The sequence below is a fragment of the Maylandia zebra genome, linkage group LG15, assembly GCF_041146795.1.
Source record: "Maylandia zebra isolate NMK-2024a linkage group LG15, Mzebra_GT3a, whole genome shotgun sequence".
Lineage (NCBI taxonomy): Eukaryota > Metazoa > Chordata > Actinopteri > Cichliformes > Cichlidae > Maylandia > Maylandia zebra.
The window spans coordinates 3,215,200-3,236,743 of NC_135181.1; the positions used below are offsets into that span (position 1 = coordinate 3,215,200).

The following is a 21,544-nucleotide window of genomic DNA, read 5'->3' on the forward strand; positions in this document are numbered from 1 at the left end:
AGAGAGTCGTCATGTATAAGAACATATAAGAACAAACACAATAGTTGAGGATTAGAAGGACTTATAGGTGCAGTTAATGTCTGAGGACATGACTGGAGGCCAGAGTCCTCCTATATGCACTCTGGCAGGTTTCACCCACCTAGCTGGTTTCACCCAGCCGCTAACTTTTTACCAGTTTAATCACCGCTCGAGCATAGCCAAACTACACGGGATCAATTTCAGCATTTGCACTTAAAAGTATCTAAAAAATCCCAAAAATATTTTTTTATTAAGTGTTTTCTGGCCTTTGAACAGCTTTTTTTGACCTTCTACAAAGATGGAAATTTTGGTGAAAGAGGCCCATTGTCTTGAGCTCCCATCTGGTACATATTGTGCAGTGGCTGTGTGCAGCAGCAGCAGCAGCAGTAGTAATAGTGGAGTGAATGACTGACTCTCTCCTCATCAAACTGATAGGGGGTGCTCTAAGGCTGCCTCAGTTAACTCACACTTGATAAGGCAGAGTAGCAGGACTGTCACAGGGTGAATATAACTCCAAGTTTATATGTGTGTGTATGTGAGAAACAGAAGAAGAAGAAGAGACAGAAATAAAGTATGTGTGCTATCATGTCAGACAGCCCGGTTTCATTGCCATCATCACGCCTTCCCCAACGATGGCATGTTTGACAGCGTGTCAGCTATGCTCCTTTACCTATCAAGCTTGTTCCTCTCACATAGGAGTTTATACTGAGGAATTAGACACTGTCTGTCACCGTGATCGGCTACATTAGTCTGTTATTCTTTCACGTTTCCATTTTGCCGTGCTTGTGTCCAAGATTTTTTTTATTTTTTATTTTTGTACCACCCTCCCGCCCCGCAAGCATTCCACGTTTGGTTCCTTCTTGCACACATGTTTTTCTCACACAGGTGAGCCTCGGGACAGATGAGTGCGCGGGTTTCAGAGAGGGGTGCGGTTTTCAGAAGATGTCCGACTGATATTCCAGATATTCACAGTCACGGTGCCAACTCCTGCTAATTTACTGCTTTCAGCCTCGGGCCGTGTTACTCAACCGTAGGCTAACAAACAGGCCTTTTCACTATTTGTCTCTGTCTCTCACAGGGAGAGAGAGTCGAGTTCAAATGCCCAGGTGTCTGTCAGCTCGCTGACTTGTAGTTGTCTTTTTTTTTCTTTTCATTTTCGCATTTCTCACACGAGGATCCGTGCCTCATGCCACCTGTCTTCTTTCTTTTCTCTTGTTTTTTTTTTCCCCAAAGTAAAAAAAAAAAATAAATAAAAAAAATAACGTTAGCAGAAAGATCTCCTGCACCGTCCTACTTGTATGCATTGCACATACATGCAGAGTTACATTGCCTGCGCGAGCGAATCATGGTCACAAGCTGTGAACTGTAGGTAAATATGCGGCTGTGTTCCTTCTTTGCCGCCAAAAGATTATGAGATGGAAATTATTTGGCGGGCATCCAGGAAGCCATCGCCATTTAGAGAAAAGATATTTGGCATCGGATCATCACTCCAGGGTGGAATGAGAGGACTGGAAAGTGTGTATGAGTGTATACGTGGGCGGATGGGTGATTTGGCAAAGGGGGTGGTGGTGGGGGGGATCATAGTTACAAAGAAATATTTGAAAATGATAAATAATAATAATAATAATGATAATTTGGGGAAAAAAGGGATGCGTTAGTATTCATCCCCAATCCTGCCCGAGTTTAAGCATTATGACAGCGACGCAATGCTTCCCTGACAGAGTGAGATGGCTGATAAGAAGGTTTAGGATCTTTGGTCTGATAAATACAGCAGAACAAAAAAAAGAAAAAAGAAGAAGAGAGCGAGAGCACACACCCTCTTTGTCTAATCTTTGCAATTATTAGGGTGTCAGGAAAAGAGAAAAGGAGGCAAAGAAGAAGGGGTGTAGGGGGAGGGGTGTGGGGGCGTGGGTAGGGGGGGAGATACGGGCGCTAGAAGTGCAGCAGACAGGCAAGTGCTGCTATGCTTCTCTCCCAGGCATCAACACCTCTCCCTGGGTACCCGCTCACTCAGACACGCCTTCAGTCTCTGGAGCCTCAGGTTTCCTCGGGGCTCTTTAGAAGAGGACACATTTCCATACTGGTGCATGAGGGTAGATTTTTAAAATGTAAAAAAAAATGGAGGTTGTCCATGAGGGATTTACGTTAAGCTGAGGGACAGAGTCTGTGCCATCGGGGAGGAACAGAGGGAAGAATGTGTAAATGTTATTAATGACCGTGTCAGATCTGTAAAGAATGAGATTTACTCTCCTAACAGGACCCCGGGTTTGGCTTTATAGATTTTCTGTCTGTGGAGAATACACTGTTCAAACTCACCTGATCCATTCATGTACACACACGCACTTAGACATGGCCCTTTTTTTTCTCTTCTCTCTCCTTTTAATTTTTCTTCTCGCTGTCTTATTCTAGGATGCACACAAACACGAACACACATGCACGCGCGCACACACAGGGTGGTGGATGTGGCCTACGTTACTCTACACTTTGTTCTGCACAAGCCGGGGCTCCCGTGGTGTAGGGAGCCGTCTAGCTATGACAGCTTAGTGCAGCAAAAGGCCCTCACCGGAAACCAAGCCTGCACTGTGAGATGAATAGCTTCCTGGCCACACACACAATCACACAGGCTGATATGCACACAGACACACATACACGTGGAGTTTATGTGTTGGGTGCAGCCCACGCAGATCTCTCACGGATAAGCAGTGCAGGTGTTTGCCTAGGCGAAGCAACTTAACAGCGGCGTTGTTTCATGCCATGAAAGTGACACACAGTTGTGACTGTAATGATCATCTTGTGTGGTAGGAAGAGATGGCTTTCATCAGGTAATGGTTTCAGGGATAACTAAACTCGTTGGGTGTTTTTTCCCTTTACCTCTCTATATTTGGCTCTAACTATCTTACTCCTATCTTTCTTAAAATAACATCACTGACTGACATCTTTTACCTTCCCCTTCTTATTTCGGCAGCAGAGGCCAATCATGACTCAGGGGCAGGATCTCCATCTCCTGAGCTGTCCACCCCGAGCCCTCGGAGGAGAGCATCTGGAGAGCATGACCTCTTGACCTGCGGCCAGTGCCAGACTAACTTCCCTCTGGGTGATATCCTGGTTTTCATCGAGCACAAGCGCCGTCTGTGCCGGGGGCCCATTGGCGGACTGGGGTCCTTCTCCAAACCTGGGGCAGCTGGCGGGGTTATGGGCCTTCCCATCTCTCCGAGGGCCAGGTCACTGGAGCTGGGAAGAGGGGCTGTTCCGGTGGAAGTGGGCGTCCAGGTGACCCCAGGAGGGGAGGAGGATCAGGCGAGGAGGCTGACCCCAGCCAAAGGGATCTGCCCGAAACAAGAGAGAGGAGGTAAAGAGATTGTAGCGCACCAGTACACATCGAGCCCATAAACACAGAGGTCGGGAAAGAGCTCTCTTGTCACACAAGAGGCGCACTTACATAAATGAGCATTCACGTCCACATATAGAGTTTTATATCTGTGACTTCAGAGGACTTGCTGTCGACTTGCTTTCATTTTACTACACTTACCCAAACCTTAACCTGCTGTGTTGAAAATATCATGTTTTTTGTCCCTGTCAGTAAGACACTTGGCCTATCATGGCAGAGCAAACGGATTTAGGTCCCCACAACATGAGTAATACCTGGATCGGGCACACGGGCACACACACGTCTCTCACCTGTCCGAGACAGATAGCTCTCTTTAAAGAATCCCAGCTGTTTGTTATTTTGACAGTGGCCTTCAGGAGGGATTAATGTAGCCTGAGATGATTTTATTAGAGTGAGTGAGAGCTGCACTGTGTGTCTATTCTGCTCCATTTTAAGTAAAACATCACACACACACACACCAGAACACACACAAACATACACGGGCACGGACACACACACACACACACACACACACACACACACACGCACACACTTGCAGGCCTCAAGGACTTCTTCAGCTGAAACCAATTGTGAAAGAAGGTGATAGAGGAGCCGCCCCCAGAATGTGTGTGTCTATTTGTGTGTGCCTGTATTTTTTCCTTCTTCTTCTTCTTCTTTTTTTGAGTGCACCTCACGTGTCTGAACGTTTGTATAGAAATCCTGCAGCATATGAAGAGGTTAAGAAAGCTGATTAAAATTCATCTGTGTGCGTGGTGAGGAGAAGGGGATTAATAAAGCAGCAAGGCCGTTCATCTGGCTATGAGGGGAAGGGAAAGGCGGAGGGGTGGGGGGCAAGGCCTGGAGAGTGCCAGCGCCGGAGGGAAACCAATTCAAAGTTATCAGGAGAGAGACAGTCACCATCACACCCGAGAGCTGGGAAGGGTATCCAGGATTACACAGACTCCAGTAGAGTCAGAAAGGGCTGGTTAGAAGAGGGAAGATGGCTTCACTGTGAAAGTTACCGAGTAGAATTACATGCGAGATTATGCAGTTAATGCAGGAGCCGGTCAGCACAATGTTATATTGTTACGTCCTCGTGTAACAAGTGCTGTGACACACTAATTTATAATATATTTACACACATGTACAGTAGAAGCGACTGTGAACTGTGAAGTATTTGATCCCAAACTTGATGAGATTCAGTCACCACAGTTACAAACCAGGCAGGTGGTCAAAATACAGAGAGGCACTATTATGACCCTGAGTAAACCTCACTAAGTTTGTAACATTATTTTTTATTTTTTTTAAAGATTGTAGCGACCGAGCTGATATGTGAAACAGTATCTTACCCAATAACCTCACTATGACACTTTAGAGCTCCACTGGCTGCTGTCATTTGACAACCACACCATATTTACAGCGACTCTAACCTAAATTGGGTGAAAGACAAAACACAACTCCTATGAGAGAGAAGAACTGCAAAGACATGCATGCACGGTTAGTGAAACCATCAATGATGCACCACTATCACAGTAAAACAGGATGCTGCATCACATACAGACACCACAACGGCCAAATCAATGTCATTATGAGAGCAACGAGTACAGGGCTCACAACAATCAGTAACTTTTACAGACGCAGCAAAAAGGCAAAGACGCCAGGCGCAGAATAGCACACTCGGCCGTAGCAGCTGCACTGCCTAACTGCACACACACACACAGGCACACACGCACACACACACACACGCAGAGTCAAAGGCACAGACAGGCCACTTGATCTGAACATCATACACGCCAGCAGCACCGATCTAATGTAAGCAATGACAATAACTCAAGCACAGCCAGTAACAGGCTGCTGTGTGCTTCTTTATTTCAGCACTGTGGACAGCGCGGGGTCATTTAAGCACAACCCGCCTTGCTTGCACCTAAAATACAATTTCTTATACGAAAAAAAGCAGTCGAACTTTACAAAGGCGTCTGAGATGATTCTCAGTGGAGGAGACATGAAGTCCATGCCATCTTATTTTTCTGAACAAACATACATGATCCCTGTTGTCTAAAGTAGGCTGCCACCTGTTTAGGCCTCTGTGTGTGCTGGATAAGTGTGTAAATCTTTGCTGAAAAGCACAACAGCTATAGTACGATGTGTTTTTGTGCAAAGACATGAAGATAGCTTTCAGATATCGTTCGTCATATGTCAGTGGAGTTGAAGAAGCTGTGAGGTCCTGGGCTAAATGGAGACAAAGCAGGCTTGCACCAGTGTTCAGGCTCTTAATGTTTACCACGTTGATTAAATTAGAGCTTCCTTTTGTCCAGAAACATGAATATATCGGTATTTTTCCTCTTTTCTGCCTGCATGGTTTACCTTCTCTCAGTCTCACCATGGCTAAGCGTCTCTCAGCAGTTCCATTAACTTCCACGTTTACTTGTTAGACCCACTGATATGTGCCCATTTTTCAGTACTGCCCTTTTCTGCAAGTGTCCCACCCTCCTTTCTATGTCCTTCTACTAAGCATGCTGTGCTATCTCTTTTACTAGTGTGCATTAAAAATATCTTTTGATAAAGGAAAAACAAATTCAGATTCTTCAGAACAACATCAAAGGATTGAAATGTAAAGTTTGACGTAACGCTACGTGGTTGGCAAACGTTACCTTTTCCTTTCATTCAAAAAGAGAACTGCTAGCAGGCAGCCCCTAAACCTCCTCCGCCTTTGTTTGTGAAGACTTGAAATCTGATTAATGTGATATTTAAATACAGTTTAAAATTTCTAAACCTTTCATATATTCTAAGCCTTACCTTATATACCGCCCACTTATGGATCGTAAAGGAACTTCAGACAGTAAAGGGAAACGAAGAATTTGTTACATACTGAAATAAATAAAATAAGTGAATAAAAAATAGATAAACTTTACTAGTTAAAGATTCTTAATGTAAAGATTTTTTTTTGTTAATAACGTGTGGAGTAACAGATACAAATTACAAAACAGCATTTGTCCTTATCAATTAAACACACTCCTTCCTGTTTAGTGAAACAATGTTGCATAAAGTTGCATCCAGCTGAATAAACTTACACTTTGAGTAAATTATTAAAATTTATATTTTGATGTATTTTCATATGTGCAATATTTTGCTATAAACTTTCAAAAACATTTGTTCTTGATTTAAAAATATACAGTCGTGACCAGCGTTGCACTGTGAATACATTTATATATCAAATATATTAGAAGAAAAAAATTAGCAATGATACTTTTCATATTTTTTAAATATACTTTCAAAATACCCATCATTCAATGTGTCAGGCGTTACAGAGTTAAAGACTATTACAGGTTGCAGCTGCATGTACCACTATCACACAGATTGGTTAATATCTACTGACCACAAACCTGCGACAGCTTGTTTTTGATGTACCTGCTAATTTTAGTGTACAACGATGTTGTTTCCCTTTACTAAGACTTTACCCAGTAGTGGATAAAAAATCAATTACAAAATAACCAACCAGCACTGATAATAGCAAAAGCTTTTTTAACTGTCTAGTTTGTTCCCATTAGACTGAGTGTGAAGCATTGAGTAGCAACACGAGTGCAAAAATAGTGTTTTGAAAGCAAAAAAAAAAACAAAGATGCTATACATTTTACAGAGGTGCTGAGTGAATGTTTAAAGGAGGGGGGTGAGTCAACCTGTTACAGCAGCAGTCAGTTAGTCATTCACACAGACAGTCTTATCACTAAGAGAACAGAACATGAAAGCACTCGAAGCCCCAAATGAAAGAAAGGAGGATGGCTTTGTTCAACACATTATACTGCCACTCAAGGCAGTCTCAAGTTTCAACCAAATTGGATTACATTATTAGGTCTAATTACGTCCAGTGTGTTAGCAGCTCTCACATTTGTACACGCACACACTGTAAGGAAACATCGCATTGGCTTACACGTGGTATCGAGGAAGTTTGGGGTGCGCAACCAGATGCACGCAAATATTTGCAGCACAGGAGTCGACACAAAACACACAGGTAAATTAGAGTGTGTATCTGACTTGCGGGAAGATGAAATAAGCTTTAATGTAAGCATGCTGATAATGCATGAAATGCCTGGGCCGTCCCTGCATATCTAACATTATTAACCCTCTGCCTTCCTCCCCCCGGTCCTGGATTTATTTTTTTTTACTCCTCACCTGGCTGTGTTTTATAACATCCTGTCTGGCCTCTTTGTCTGTCAGCTTCCTTGCTTAAACTGCAATCATGCTGCAAGGCTAGCAGATTCAACCCCAAAAGCTGCACGCAGACACACACAAACACACGCGTGCACACACACATGCACGCAAGCAAATGCATACTCGACGGCGTAGATGAAAAATGGCCCTTCTGTGCCCTGTTTGTATTTTTTCCAGAGTTTCTCTTGCTGATGCATGCACTATGTGTGCATGTGTGTGTCAGAGCTTTGTCAGACTATGTTAATATGCGTGCGTGTGCCTGGGATGAATTTGTATATGTGTATGTGTGGGTGAAGAATGATGCGTGTCATCCAGAAAGCGAGAGGTTGTCGCAAGGGGAGTGTTAGTGTACTAAGACGACCCTGGCCCCGCTTTGAACTCCTCCTAGGACTGCTGTTGGGCCCCCTTGGAGCACTTTAAGACATCCAGCACAGACGGGTGAAGTCGCATCATGACAGCCTCTTTCTTTTTCTATCTCATTCTCTACCGCGCGCGCAAACACGTTGCGAGGAGCTCAAAGTAAATATTTCATGAGGTGATGTGAACGACAGTGACATCCTCAAACGTCTTTCTGTGTTTCTCTCTTCGGCCCACCTCTGATCCCCCTGCTTTCGCTTTAGTGGGCATGTCACTACACTGAGATAAAGATTTCGCGCTGCTTTTTTTTTCTCCTTCTTTTTTCTTCTTCTTCACAAACTCAATACGATACCGATACTTCTTTTCTTAACTGAGCCAAAGTAGCGCTGGATTCATGATCAAAGAATTCAAATGAGGCACCCGCCACTCTAGAACCGTCACACCTACATTTTCTGCAGGTGCAAAAACACGCAGAGGCATTTTAACGTAAAACACGTCTTTTTTAGTCCTAATGAAACGGGGATTTTTTTTTACGTTTTCTATTTTTTTTACCTGAAATGAGTCATTATGGTTTCTAGATAAAGGCCTGTGGAGTAACCTACAAAAGCAACACTGACCTTTGCTATCAAAGAGGTCAAAACTGCCACAAAATAACGGTGACATTCCTGTTTCCACACCTCTACATTAGATTTGAAGGTGTCCCTCTCCTCTCTCCTCTTCTTTCCTCTCTCTGTTTCTCCCTCCCCACCCTGATTTTTTTCTTCTTTTTTTTTGCCCCACCACCCAATGTTCCTTTAATCACCTGGCTTGCTCTCATTTCCATATTAAATAGGCTTTAATCATGAAAAGCAATCAGGCTTTTGCATATTCATACCTTCCCCTGTTCGCCGGCTTCCCTGTCTCGCTCCAGTGCCAAGCAGCCAGTAATCAGTAGGCAGGCGGCGTAATGCCATAGCCCCGGCCCATCGCATGAAAACACACACACTGCGTGAGTTAGAAATAACTTCACATGCTACTTATGTATTATCTCTACTCCAAAAGAGAGAGAGAGGGAAAGCAGGAGAGAGAGAGAGAGAGAGAGAGAGAGGGGTAAGAGATAAAAAAAGAAAGATGGCGAGACTGATCCCTGATTTGAGCTGCGAATATTTGTACAGAGGCTCAAGGAAAAGTCGATTTGCATAATGACTTTGTAGTTTTGCATTAATCACATTTGCATATGAAAATGCGTTAATTACTCCTGATGATTTTTTTTTCAACTTGCTTCATTTGATGTCCAAGCTCTGGGGTTGTGATTAGGGGTCACATGGTGGGAGTTGTGGAGGTAGCGTGTGTGTGTGTGTGTGTGTCTTTTGCTGCGGTCTGAGTGTGTTTCTCTGTCCTTACATGAGTGTTTTGAATGCTTGCCAAGGAATTTATCTTGTGTCTGCTGTTAGGCATGTGCGTCTATTTTAATTTGTGTGTGTGTGTGTGTTTCCTAGTTTCTACGAGTGGCAAATATTTCCTTATTCCTCTGCAGGGGGAAAAAAAAACGGCGAACACTCCCTCCTCTATTTAAACACACAACACTGAGTAACACAAATTCACAGTATCAGTTGCATTAATAAATAAAACATGTTTGGCTCGGTTTTACATTTGAAACACTGAAGTCAATTGCAAAATACGTCCAGCACGTGCATAGAAAAGTATTTCTATTTTATGCAGTTTGGTCTGGAGAGTTGGCGCGCACGCTTTTGTTTGGTGCTTTTGCACAAAGCTGTACGTAAATCTTCTCAAGTCATCCTTTCTGCACAGCTACAGGCGGTTGCAGGCTGAAAGCAAAAATAATTGGCCACTTATTTATTTGCAATTTTCAGCTTCTAACATGTTAATGAAAGAGCGAGAAGCACGCTGGACTGTGTGTTTTCTAGGAGCTGCACATGCATAGTAATACTGAACCTGTGAAAACACAGCAAATGTAGTTCCTGCCTCAGCTTTAAATTTAGGTTAAAATAATTAAATCCTTTGTGGTGGTTAAAATCTAATTTTTTTGCCTGTGTGTGTGTGTGTGTGTGCGTGCGCACAATTACCGTATGTGTTCCTGCCTGTGTATGGGCCCCTAGTGTTGTTGGCCCATAACACCGCGACTCAGACAGGACCACCCCAGGGGCCGTCTGACTCTGCTTGTGTCTGTCTGTCTGCTCTATGCAGCAGGGTCAACTAGGTCTATAAGCAAGCTGCTAAATGGCACAGCTGCACATGCACACTGCCACAGCATCCAACGCACACACACACACGCAGAGATTTCAAGAAACCATTTGCATGTGTGTGCAGGAAAGTAGAAACATAAACTGATAAGAGCCACACACACATAGAAAACATATGTGCATGCAAGAATTCATACAGGGACTCTCATCTTCCATTAAGGCCTGCATCTCCCACCAAACACGCACGCGGGCATACACACACGGCTTAAAGGCTCCCACATGAAGGCATCAAACACTCCAGAGCCGGCTTTATGGCACTCATATGGCAACAGATTTGATATTTTCCTACCACAGCGGGGGAATAAAACTCGCCACTAATTTGGACTGCGAGCGCCACCGCTAACTTTCAGCATGTGCTGACTGACTGTGTCTTCCAGATGTGTGGACTCTTTGCTCCTTAACGGCCTTACTGAAGAGGCATTAGGAACCTCACACCCCTGGTCCCTGCTCTATATATATGTGTACGTACGCACGGCGAGTGATGATGGCGCTTTGGGATTCCGACACAGGCGCAAGAGTTTGAGGGAAGTGAAGACCTTACGTTGTGCCAGTGGGAATCTGAATGTGTTTATGCTCTTTGTGTAAATAGCTATAATCAAGGTGTTTCCACCGCTGAACTTGAGCTACCCCTCGCTTCCCCTCGCTGGTGGTGACAATTGATAACAGGTGTGCTTTTATCAGTGACGGGCAATGTTGCAAATCTTTTAAAGAACCTACAGTACGTGCTTATAATTAAAGTATACACGTGCATGGACCTTAAATGGGAACTTGCACATAAACCTTCTCCCACTCTGGAAACACTTCTCGGAGAAACCTTCAAGTAAACATGCGGATAAAATCCTCACATGTGTGCTCAGCTATCGCGGAGACATTAGTGCGTAAACATATCATATGCCCCTTTCAGACATAAACGGGGAAATTTTCGCTCCCATTTTCCTATTGAAAAGTTGTGTGTGTTTGCCTTTGGGGGAGGAAAAGTGGGGCTAGCATTAGGTGTTTGTGAAAAGAAAAAGAGATGGTGCTTGTTAGCCAGTCAGACAGGGGTAATCCTACTTGCCACACCGCTGTTGTTCCTTTCCTCTTATCTTATTAGCGTCCTGCCTCTGATTGGGTGGGATGGTCGCGAGAAGAAAATAAGGAGACAGCGTTTATGTCGTTTTTTTTTTTTTCCACCCCTTTTTTGCAGGCTGCTTCACCGCAAGAGATATTGGAAGCCTTTCATGGTGCAATTCCTTTTATTTCATCTACTTATTTGTCTTGAGCAATTATGCCGGGAGAGAACACTAGACACAGACAAACACGTGCTGAACGCGGGCTGCCTTTATGCTGGTCTACCACTTAAGTATAAATCAGGAGTGCTCCTAGAGCAATGCTGTGATATACATGCTACTAATACCGCCTTCTTCCTACACGCTACGCAATCAGCAACGATTTACTGTAAGCAGGAAAAAGGAGGGAAGGAAAAAGCATGGGTGCAAAGGTCACCGTCGCCTCTGTTTTTTACACTTTCATTTCTTTCAGTGTCAGTTTTCTTCACTTACCAAATCAGTCATCTGATTTCATTCACTCACTCAGATTTGAGATACAGATTTCTGGGTTGAATGGCTCCACCCCATTGCATGAGAAATGACTACTACTAAAAAAAAAACTTAAAAAAATAATAAAATAAAATATAATTTTTTTCTTTTTTACATTGTAAAAATTATCTCCATGTTAGAGACTTTTTTTGGTGAAGTCTGGAATTACCCAGACTACAGGGGACATTTAACGGACTGACATTTAATTTATTTCTTCAGCACTTTGAGCAAACACACCCTCTAGATGAAAGGTTCATAGTTGTCCTTCTGGCCTTATTCATTATCTTTTATTATTATGTTACCTTATAAAAACTGTGTTTCCATCTATAAGAATGGAGAAGAAACATCAGCTCTGGCCTGGTCTTTTTTTTCTTGGGATGAAAGAGGGCTTGCACTGTCATGTCCATAGATGGCATTGAAGACAGGGGAGTTAACTGCTCAAGGCTAAGGGGCTACACTCTCCCCGTATACTGGCTTAATTCATTCTTTTCCAGAAAGCCCTCTTGCATGTGCCGGTCTTTCCCAGAGCAAAACAGAGCAAGCCAAAATGAAATAAAGCCTAAGATGTTATCAGGGTGATTGGTGCCAGCGGAGCTTGTCTGGGCCTGTGGTCTGGCAGGGCAGTGCTGGCCTGTACCAGTGATTGTATATGTGTGTGTGTGTGAGTATAGGTGTGAGTGTGTTTATGTGTGTGTGTGTGTGTGTGTGTGTGTGTGTGTGTGTGTGTGTGTGTGTGTGTGTGTGTGTGTGTGTGAACGAGTGTGTGTGTGTCCTAGAGGCACTGGATAGATGAAAGCTTTCTTTAACCATAAGCTATGCAGGAGCCGTGCCAGGAGCAGGAAATGTATCAGCGTGATAAGAGACAGAGAGAAAAACGAAAAAGAGAAAGAAAGAAAGGAGAGAGGGAAAGAGGTCTGGAGCCAAACTCAGCCCTTCATAAAAATGTGTTAGGTGCACTGGCGGCTAATGCTAAAAAAATTTGTGAGTGCAGACACACTGAAAATCACACAATCAGTAATGTGTGACTAGATAAAAGCCACTTGACACAGGATATATCCATGTATTAACGCTGCTTATTGGCTAGGAATAAAAAAAAGAAAGAAGGAAAGTCACTGTTAGCCCCTGTAGTAAGGTACCACTGATCGGGGACTTCAAGTGTGAACACCACCAAACACTCACAAAGCAAAACTGAACCTATTTAAGAGCACCAATAATACGTGAGACATTAGAAAATAATCACGTTATCACGGTAAAACTACGATGTAGTTATCAAACTTTTTGAAACCAGTCATTTATCTGTAAATTTTAAAAAAAAATCTTGAATTAAAAAAAATTGAAAATGAATTTTCTTTTTAAACTCTTTGAGAAATATTTGTTCTCATTTTGAATTTGATACCAGATTAGCAGAGGACTCCTCTGGACAACCCTCTGGAATTCCTTTGGACTGCTGCAGCTTTGAAAGAAACCTGTTTAATGATTCCTGATTGTGTTAAGATTTGAGCTGCTTAACAGATTCCATGATTTTTTCTCTCATAATGTGCCGAGTGTTTTCTGTGGGTGGCAGGAAAGGACGAACACTACTGTCGAGTTACGCTGTTGGAATGCATGCACGTGTGACTTGACATTTTCTTGCTGAAATAAGCAAGATCTTCTTTTTAAGAGATGCTATCAGGATATAAGATGCTTCAAACCCTCTATTTAAGAAGGAGTGACTTTTGCTGCTCCACAGCGGGTGGCTCCGCATGGCTTGTTTTGGCAGATTTCTACCCTTCGTGATGCAACCCCAGAGGGACGTACGATTCAGTATTAATGGGGCCTTCATGTTTGTGCAGGTTATCCAGTCCATGTCCAATAATGCAGTCATAAATCCCGTTATGTTTCTTTCACTTTTGCAGCTATTTCCACAACAAAATCATTGGATTTTTAATGCAGGAGCTGAAAATTACCCCATTTAGTAATGTGTGTAAACATATGTACACACATTTAGCAATCATAGATAATCTCTCTCTGGGATGTACTTTTTATACCTAATCATATTATTTATTTACCCTATTAATTGTGAGATAATCCACTAGGTGCTAACCTTTTCCTGCCGCATGCCAAAATCTTTTGAAAGATGCCATCAAATTTTAAAGCTTGTGAGTTTATATATTTTACAATCAAATTCCTCAGTTTCAGTATTTATCATGCTGTCATTTGTGAATCGATCACATTACCAGTTAAAATGTGTATTTTCAAAACTCAAAGAAATGCCAGTGAAGTGTGTCAAATACACGCTCCTGAATCCATTTAATATTTGTTCAGACATTTTACTGCCTAACATAAACCAAAACTCAAGTCAAAAAAGACTTAAAACAAAACACCACCCTGTCATGCTGCCCAAACACTGGCCAGCACATTTCTCAATTACATTCTGGTTAAAGCAAGTCATCTCTTTTCCGCTGACAGCACGGCCAATGCATTCAGCCTCTCCTGGGTTACAGGACAGGAAAAGTCTGAATTCTTGTGGAGGTTGAAAATACCTCAGAGCTTCTGCTGTCGTCACAGATATGGTGTAGGGCTGGGAAATACGGATCAAAAATCAGTCCTCTGCATTGTCAGTCTGAATGGTGATACAGGATATGTGAATCTCAGCATTTACTGCCAAAGTTAATGTGAGTGTTCACGAGCGAAAATCAATATCACACAACATATTTATTTTTTGTTTTTTTGCCAGAAGCTTTTTCAATTTTCATTTTACATACGTCACCATCATTTTTTAAAATAACAACCACTTTACTTTGTTTTCACTCCTTTAGGCATAGTTTGGTTCCTTTGAAGTGGGGTAGTATGAGGTACTTATCTATAGTCAGTTTATTCCCTACAGCGAATGAACGGCACACAGAAGAGCTGCTTCTTAAAACTTACATCAATTTAGTGTGCACTATATTTAAGGGCATGTTTACCACAAACAGCCCATTTAACAAGCAGCTAAAGCTATTATATTGCTCTTGTCAAAGCCTCTAGATTCCACTAACAAAAGCTTGCAGAACATAGAGGTGCTGGGTCGTTGGGTTGTGAGATTCTTGTTCAGATTTATCGACTAAATCTTTGAAGAGAGCCACTGCTTTCTTGAGACCCATTTGGTATGTAAAGGCATGTGCAAATTAAAAACCTCCAGCCAGTGATATTGTTCACATTGGACAAAGAAGTCAATAGTCCCATGCGGTATGACATCAGTGAGTCTAAACAGGCACTATGGCAGCTGGCACGAGATCAAGAAGTCAAAAAACTATATTTAAAAAAAGGATTTAATGGTTTTGCTGTGGTGACATGAACCATTGTCGAGTCCTAGTGAGAAAAAGTCTAATTCTTCATGGTGTGTGTAGTGGGAAGAACCATTGTCAACTAACATGTTGTTAGCGTATGCCTTTAAACTCTGAATTGCTACTTATTGCACTGACTTTTGCTTTCCCACCATGCTGCAGGAAAAAAATTATGAGAGATGCAAAGGAAGGGGTAGAAGTTGGAGAGATACAAACGCTGGCATAGTTTTATGGGATAAACAGATCATCTCACCCAAATTTAATTTTAACCCTAATTTTAATTTGACACCTTATCCAGCCCTAGTGCAGTGACGAGATCCGCGTAGATTGACCGTCTCTGAAAACTCTACTTCAAGGTTCTTCTACAGAGACAGCCTTCATGGATCATCAGCAAACAGGTGGTGAGCTTAGCCTTGCCTTCAGCTTACCTCCACTGAGGCCTTCAGGGTGTTTCTCATCTTGTACCGTTCAAATCTTTCAAACTGTGGCAATAACAAGGTGGTGTGTGAAGGAGAATCAGTCCCTATTGTGTCCCAGTCTGGCATCGCAGACCTACACAGAAAAGAATAAAAACACCATATTATGCAGTGCAGATAAAATATTCTCCATTTAAAAATGACCATCCACCTACCTATTCTTCTTCTCAATCTCTTATCTTCTTCTCGCCTGGAAAAATTGCCCGTCAATCACAGAGCTGACACAGAAAGGCAATCATTTGTGCTCACCTTCACACCTACAGCCAATTTAGAACCTTCCATGCATGTCTTTGGACTGTGGGAGGAAGCTGGAGAACTCTACACCACTAAAACTCATCCTCTCATTGGCAGAGAACCTGCACAGAACACAGTCAGCAGGTCTGAATCATGCCTGTGTTGTTGTGAGGTGACAGGGCTAACCATACCTCCACCATGCTGCTGATGACCAACTAACGGTCAAGTATTCATCTACACATGGAATAACGCAATTAGATTTTACTGTTATAGTTTATAAACAGGTAAAGTAAACTTGAATAAATAGATAACTTTAACATAGTTTGTCAGGTGATTTTGAAAATTTGTGAGGAAATGCTTTTTATTTTCCATCTTCAATCTTTCAAAGAGAAATACAAGCAGATGATTAAAACATCCTGCCACAAAACAGATGTAGGCATCAAAGCCTCAATTAATGTGGGGTAAAACAAATCATTGTTCTATGTCAATATTTTGTCAAAGCTAAGGAAAAGAGACTGTTGCTGTTCTGCAATTCCATTTTTTTAAAACTGAGATTATGTCCCACTTTGCAGTATGTAAATGTTGCACATAACTGCTTAAATCCTGCAGAAAAAAATGTATGTACATACATTTTACTTTTAGGATTTTACTTTACAATATATATATATATGTATATATGTATATATATATATATATATATATATATATATATATATATATATATATATATATATATATATATACATATATATAAACGAAATCCGTGCAAACATTAGATTAGCTAGATAATACTTCCTAATAATATAGGATAATATAGGATAAAATGTTCCAGTTAGTCTCTGGCTACCTTTAACCTCCATGTAAAAATGGCCAACACCATTTTCAGAATTGTGTATTAGTATCTGTCCACTTACGCCCACTATTAGTGATTACATGGGCTAGATAATTATTTGAACAGATTAACCTTATTCAGCCTCTAATGCTCTGCTCTCTTTGTGTCTCCCCTCACCTGTGCTTAGCGACATATAAGCCCACACCTGTCATTTGTTCCTTCTGTTTTAGAATTGTTAGCTCTTAATTTAGTACAGATTTAAATCCTCTCGAAACCCTAAACACTGACCAGAGGATTGTCCAGGCTCCTGTTCTTCATGTTATCTGCCTAATAAAAGCTAGACTGACACCTCTTGCTACTTTTCTGCCATCTAATTACACAGAATATTAGTAGTTTAGCCTCTGTTAGCTTGCTGAATAGCATTAGCACTACTTAGACTTTACCTGAAATGTATCCATAAATGTCTTCTGCCAGCATTTTGAAACAGCTCGAGTGCAGTCTTTGTTCTCCACAACTGCAGGCTTTGTAAACTATCCTTTCTGGCAAGATAACATTTAGAATTTTTTACTCTGGAAAAAATGTTGTATGCACCTGAAATTTCTTAGCTTAGCAAAGTACCCAAGGTCAGCTAATCTACAGCACATCTATGTCTACTCTCTCCCTACCTGCAAAGGCTGCTGCTTATTGGAGCCAGTGGCAGAGTTATAGAATTATATTGAAAAGAAAAAAAACTCTACTCAGACATTCCTTATTGTTGTGAAGCAGCAACACCAAGATTTCTCATTTATGTAGTAACTTCCAGGAGGCCTTACCAAGATCGTCTATTTTGAGTTACTTTAGCACTACCAAAGATTACATCAGCTGCAATCTTCAGAAATTAATATTACATTTGACATAAATTACTTGTAAAATATTAGAGAGGAAAATATATAATATTACTTAAAATATAAAAAAGACAACATTATATTCATGTTATAAAAATGGAACAGTGATTTTGATATTGGCAAAATATAAGTTAAATCACAAAAGGCATGAATTAACTCTAGTCATGCTCGCAGAAATGATAGTACAATGTATTCAACATTAATAAAATGGGTTAGCAATGATTTAATACACTGAATTTCCACAAAATACTTTTAAAATGTTTGAAAAAAAATTAGTATCCTGTTTTGACTTGTCCTTGTGTCAGAAGAAGTCTTCGGTAGATTATGTGGTTTCGATGAACTGTAGTTATTTTTATTTTTTTCAGATCTTCGTGCTTACATTTTTTTTACATGAGGTAATTTGAGAGGCTTTGTTTTTAGACACAATGTGGGACAGGAGATGGTTTGACATACAGAGGCATTCTTCAGAACTGATAGGAGATAAAAAACAGAATTCCCCCTGGAGACATGACAGCTACAACTACAAATAACATTTAGCATTTTGCTGCTGGCCTTTACTGGATCACAAGACATTATATAGCTGGGAGAGATGCATAAATACATGGGGGGGGGGGGGGGGGGGGGGCACAGAGGCTGATTGGTTTTAATTCATTTATTTGCATATAGAGACAGTAATAATGAAAATAAACTTTACTGATATCTTGCTTTTTGTGCGCAGTGGAGTGTAATTAATTTGATCTCAAGTATCAAACTCCAAATATTTTCCCTTTCTGTTGGTGAAAAAAGTACAAAACCTTCAATAAACTTTTACATTTACCAACCATCCATTTACACAATAGCTGATAAACTGAAATGTTTTAAGAAAAAAAAAAGCAATTTTAAAACTATGTTGCAGTTTTTTCCACATTCCATGACCCTTTTATCTTTGAAGGCAAAAAATCTCAACATGTAGAGATTTGGAACATTTTTCCTTTAAAAAGAAGATCTTTAGAAAAAAAAAATAATTTTTCCGTACATGCTCACTCCTGTGCTGTAATGCTGGCATCAGTGCGTTTTTTCGTGATAAATCACAGTGATACACACGAGGTATACACAGTGGCATCTGTGGCTCAACATGCTGGTTAAGGGAATAGCATAACAGATCTCAAATCATCCCCTGTAGACGCCTGCATGCATGTGATGCTTCGGGGCCCTTTACGGTCACGTTTAATTGCATTTTGGGTAGTGCTAAGCATGATTTTTCAAACCCCAGGTTTAAATTTGTGAATTTTCCCAAATGTATCCAAGAAGTTCACAAAAAAAAATGCAAAGCACGAAGCCCTCAAAACGAACATCACCCAACTGAAAAATGGATGCTTTAGCTGAAAAAACAGCCCAACAAGATAACAGCAGAAGAAAAGGTAAACAGCCAAATGGAAACAAAGGGCAAATAAGAGCAAAGCAAACACCTCCGAAATGAGACGCGAACCGCTGTTTCCTGTTTGATAAAATGGCCGCATGTGACTATGATATGAGAGCGTGTTGGAAAACCCAACTATACCACAAATCTAAGAGAAGCCCGTCAGCTTTAAAGCTTTCTAAGTTATATCTCGTTTATTTAATCCATATGAGCTGAAGTGTGAAAATGACTGCCCAAGCTCCCCGTTTTTCCGCTGTGCTGAGTTTTTCTGTTAACTAAGTGCACAATTTCCTGGCTTTAGCCTCATATTTGATGAACAAATATGTACACTACCTTTCGACCCCGAGTTAGATAAGAAAAATGTAAATCTGTGGTCCAACTTTACCCCCCCCGTAACACAACTTTAGTGAACTAGCACTAATTACATGCAATCGTTGTTGTAGTCTCTCTTGTTGCCTCTGCTTTGTTCCTGAAATAGGGGAACAGAATTGATCGTTTATATAGAAAAGGTGTTCATTAATAGTAACTCAGATCACGAAGGTCTTCTCCTTTGTGACATGCAAGAGGCGAGTTTTATAGTAAGGTAATTAGATTGGAAGGACTTGTGTTCCATTCAAGGCCATGCTGGTGTCTTCCTGTGGGCTGTTAGTTAAGCGGGACTGGCTTCTTGGCTCCAGTGGGCAGAAGCCAGCTGGGAATCATTACTACTGCTGAAAGAATATTTCACCCCTTCACAGAATGGTAGACCGAGATATACACACAATAACAAGGGGCGCATGCATGCAAACACATATAGGGCACATGGAATGCCACATAGATACACATACATCACAAAACCGAGGCACAGAAGCAACATTGCAAAAGATATGTCTGTCAATGCAGACGGCTCATCCTTGGGAGACATTTGCAAAAGGATGTGCTCTTTAATACAAGTCAGGACAAACACTACATTTCAGCATGTTCGCCATATTAAAGCTCACATTTTCACATCATTTTATAATGCCTACATTGTTTTAATTACGCACATTTCGCTCACATGTCACAAGTCAATTTGCTATTTAGCGCCGCTGAATAGCAAATTGACTCTGTGGACAAAGTGTCCCTGTGGGTATAAGTGAAACTCATTTGGATGTAAAACCTCCAACGAACCGGTGATATCTGCCGTTTGCTCCTCATGTCTGAGACAATACGTGAAAATATTCAGGATGTTTCTATTTTAGGACATTGTAAAAGTATGAGTAAAAAAACATTTACACCCATAAATCGTGACCGTGTGATGCAATTCAAGTCTCGTCTCAATTCTTTGTAGTTTCGCTTGCTGTTTCAGTAGATTGCTGTAAAACTGATTGGGTAATTTTAGGAAAAAAATTAATTGCTTGGGTTTGTTAGAAAGCTCAGTTTTCTAGGTTAAGAGTGTTTAGAAACCTGCTCCGTGTGAAAATGTTGACACGGGCGAGCGTTTTACTCATTCACGTGGCGGCTACAGGTGGCTAAACTTTGAAAACAACTGGAGGTTGTAAAAACCGCCTTCATGAATGACGTATTTTCCCATTTTAGAGGGAAGGACATTTTCAACAAACCTTGTGCGAATCCACTAACTCAATTTCTCAATTTGTTTGTGAAAGTGGTTTTTGAGTTCTCGTATTATTTCTGTTGGAATTTTCCCTTCATCACCCCCACCCGGTGACGCCGCCGCTACTGGGTCCTTTTTTTTTAAGTTTTAAGTTTATGTTTTGTCTGTTTTTCGCGCTTCTGTGTCATGGTAAAATGGGTAGGAGATGGAACAAGAGATTAAAGTGGATGTAATTTTTGCCTGAAAATTGAAATGCATGTGATAAAGACAAAGACAAAACAACAAAAACAAAGTGCGATTCTGTTTTCTTTCCACGCTGCGTGCAGTTCTACTTTTTCCACTTCTTTTCCTCTCCTCCCTCCTTCAATCCCCTTTTCCATCTCACTCCGACTTTCTTGCATCTTCTTTCAACCACAAGCACGACTGAGTGTCATCCATTTGTCATCATCACGTGATAGACAGCAGACCCCACAAGTGTGTTCAAAGACCCCCAAAACACACACACGCACACACACACACACACACACACAGGCGCTGGGACCAGTTAGGAGCTGATAGCGATGAGTCAGGCTTAGAGAAATGGCACAGAGGGCTTAGCTAATGCACTTTATGGAGCTCCCTTTTTCTTTTTATTCTCCCCTTTTACTTTATATCGTTCCCTCTTTCTCCCTCTTTGTCCTAGAACCTGAGCCAAAGTCATAGCTCTTTACTGACGGAGAGGTCTTGCCAGTTATTTTTCACAGCGTGTCCTCCGTGCCCTGGCTGGGATAGCTTGCCTCATGGTGGTAACATTCTCCCTCAGTCGTGCTACATGAGAGCCTCCTCCACTCATGCATTGCTGTGCAGCTGGACCTAGTCAGTGTGTGTGTGTGCGTGTCTGTGATCAAGTTGTTGGAGATACCCGATCCCTTATATTGTTCATTTGACCCACATAGCAAAAGGCATGAGGGTCAGGGTGGAGTACCCAGATAGCATGTACAGGTGCTTAGTGTGTGCGTGAGAGAAAAAGAAAGACAGGGAAAAGAGAGAAAACATGCAGACAAGTGAAGAGATTAAAAAAAGAAAGGAGG

General features: G+C 41.5%; 1 protein-coding gene across 3 annotated transcripts in view; it reads left to right on the top strand.

Annotated features, from left to right (window-relative positions):
* The window catches only part of bcl11bb (BCL11 transcription factor B b), a 36,919-nt gene that overhangs the window by 5,031 nt on the left and 10,344 nt on the right, over positions 1-21,544 (top strand). For 2 of the 3 annotated variants that reach the window (XM_004542225.5, XM_004542223.5), the window contains exon 2: positions 2,984-3,367. In XM_004542225.5, coding sequence (XP_004542282.1) covers positions 2,984-3,367 — 384 coding nt within the window. The remainder of the gene's footprint in view (positions 1-2,983; positions 3,368-21,544) is intronic. The other variant, XM_004542224.5, reaches the window with a different exon arrangement.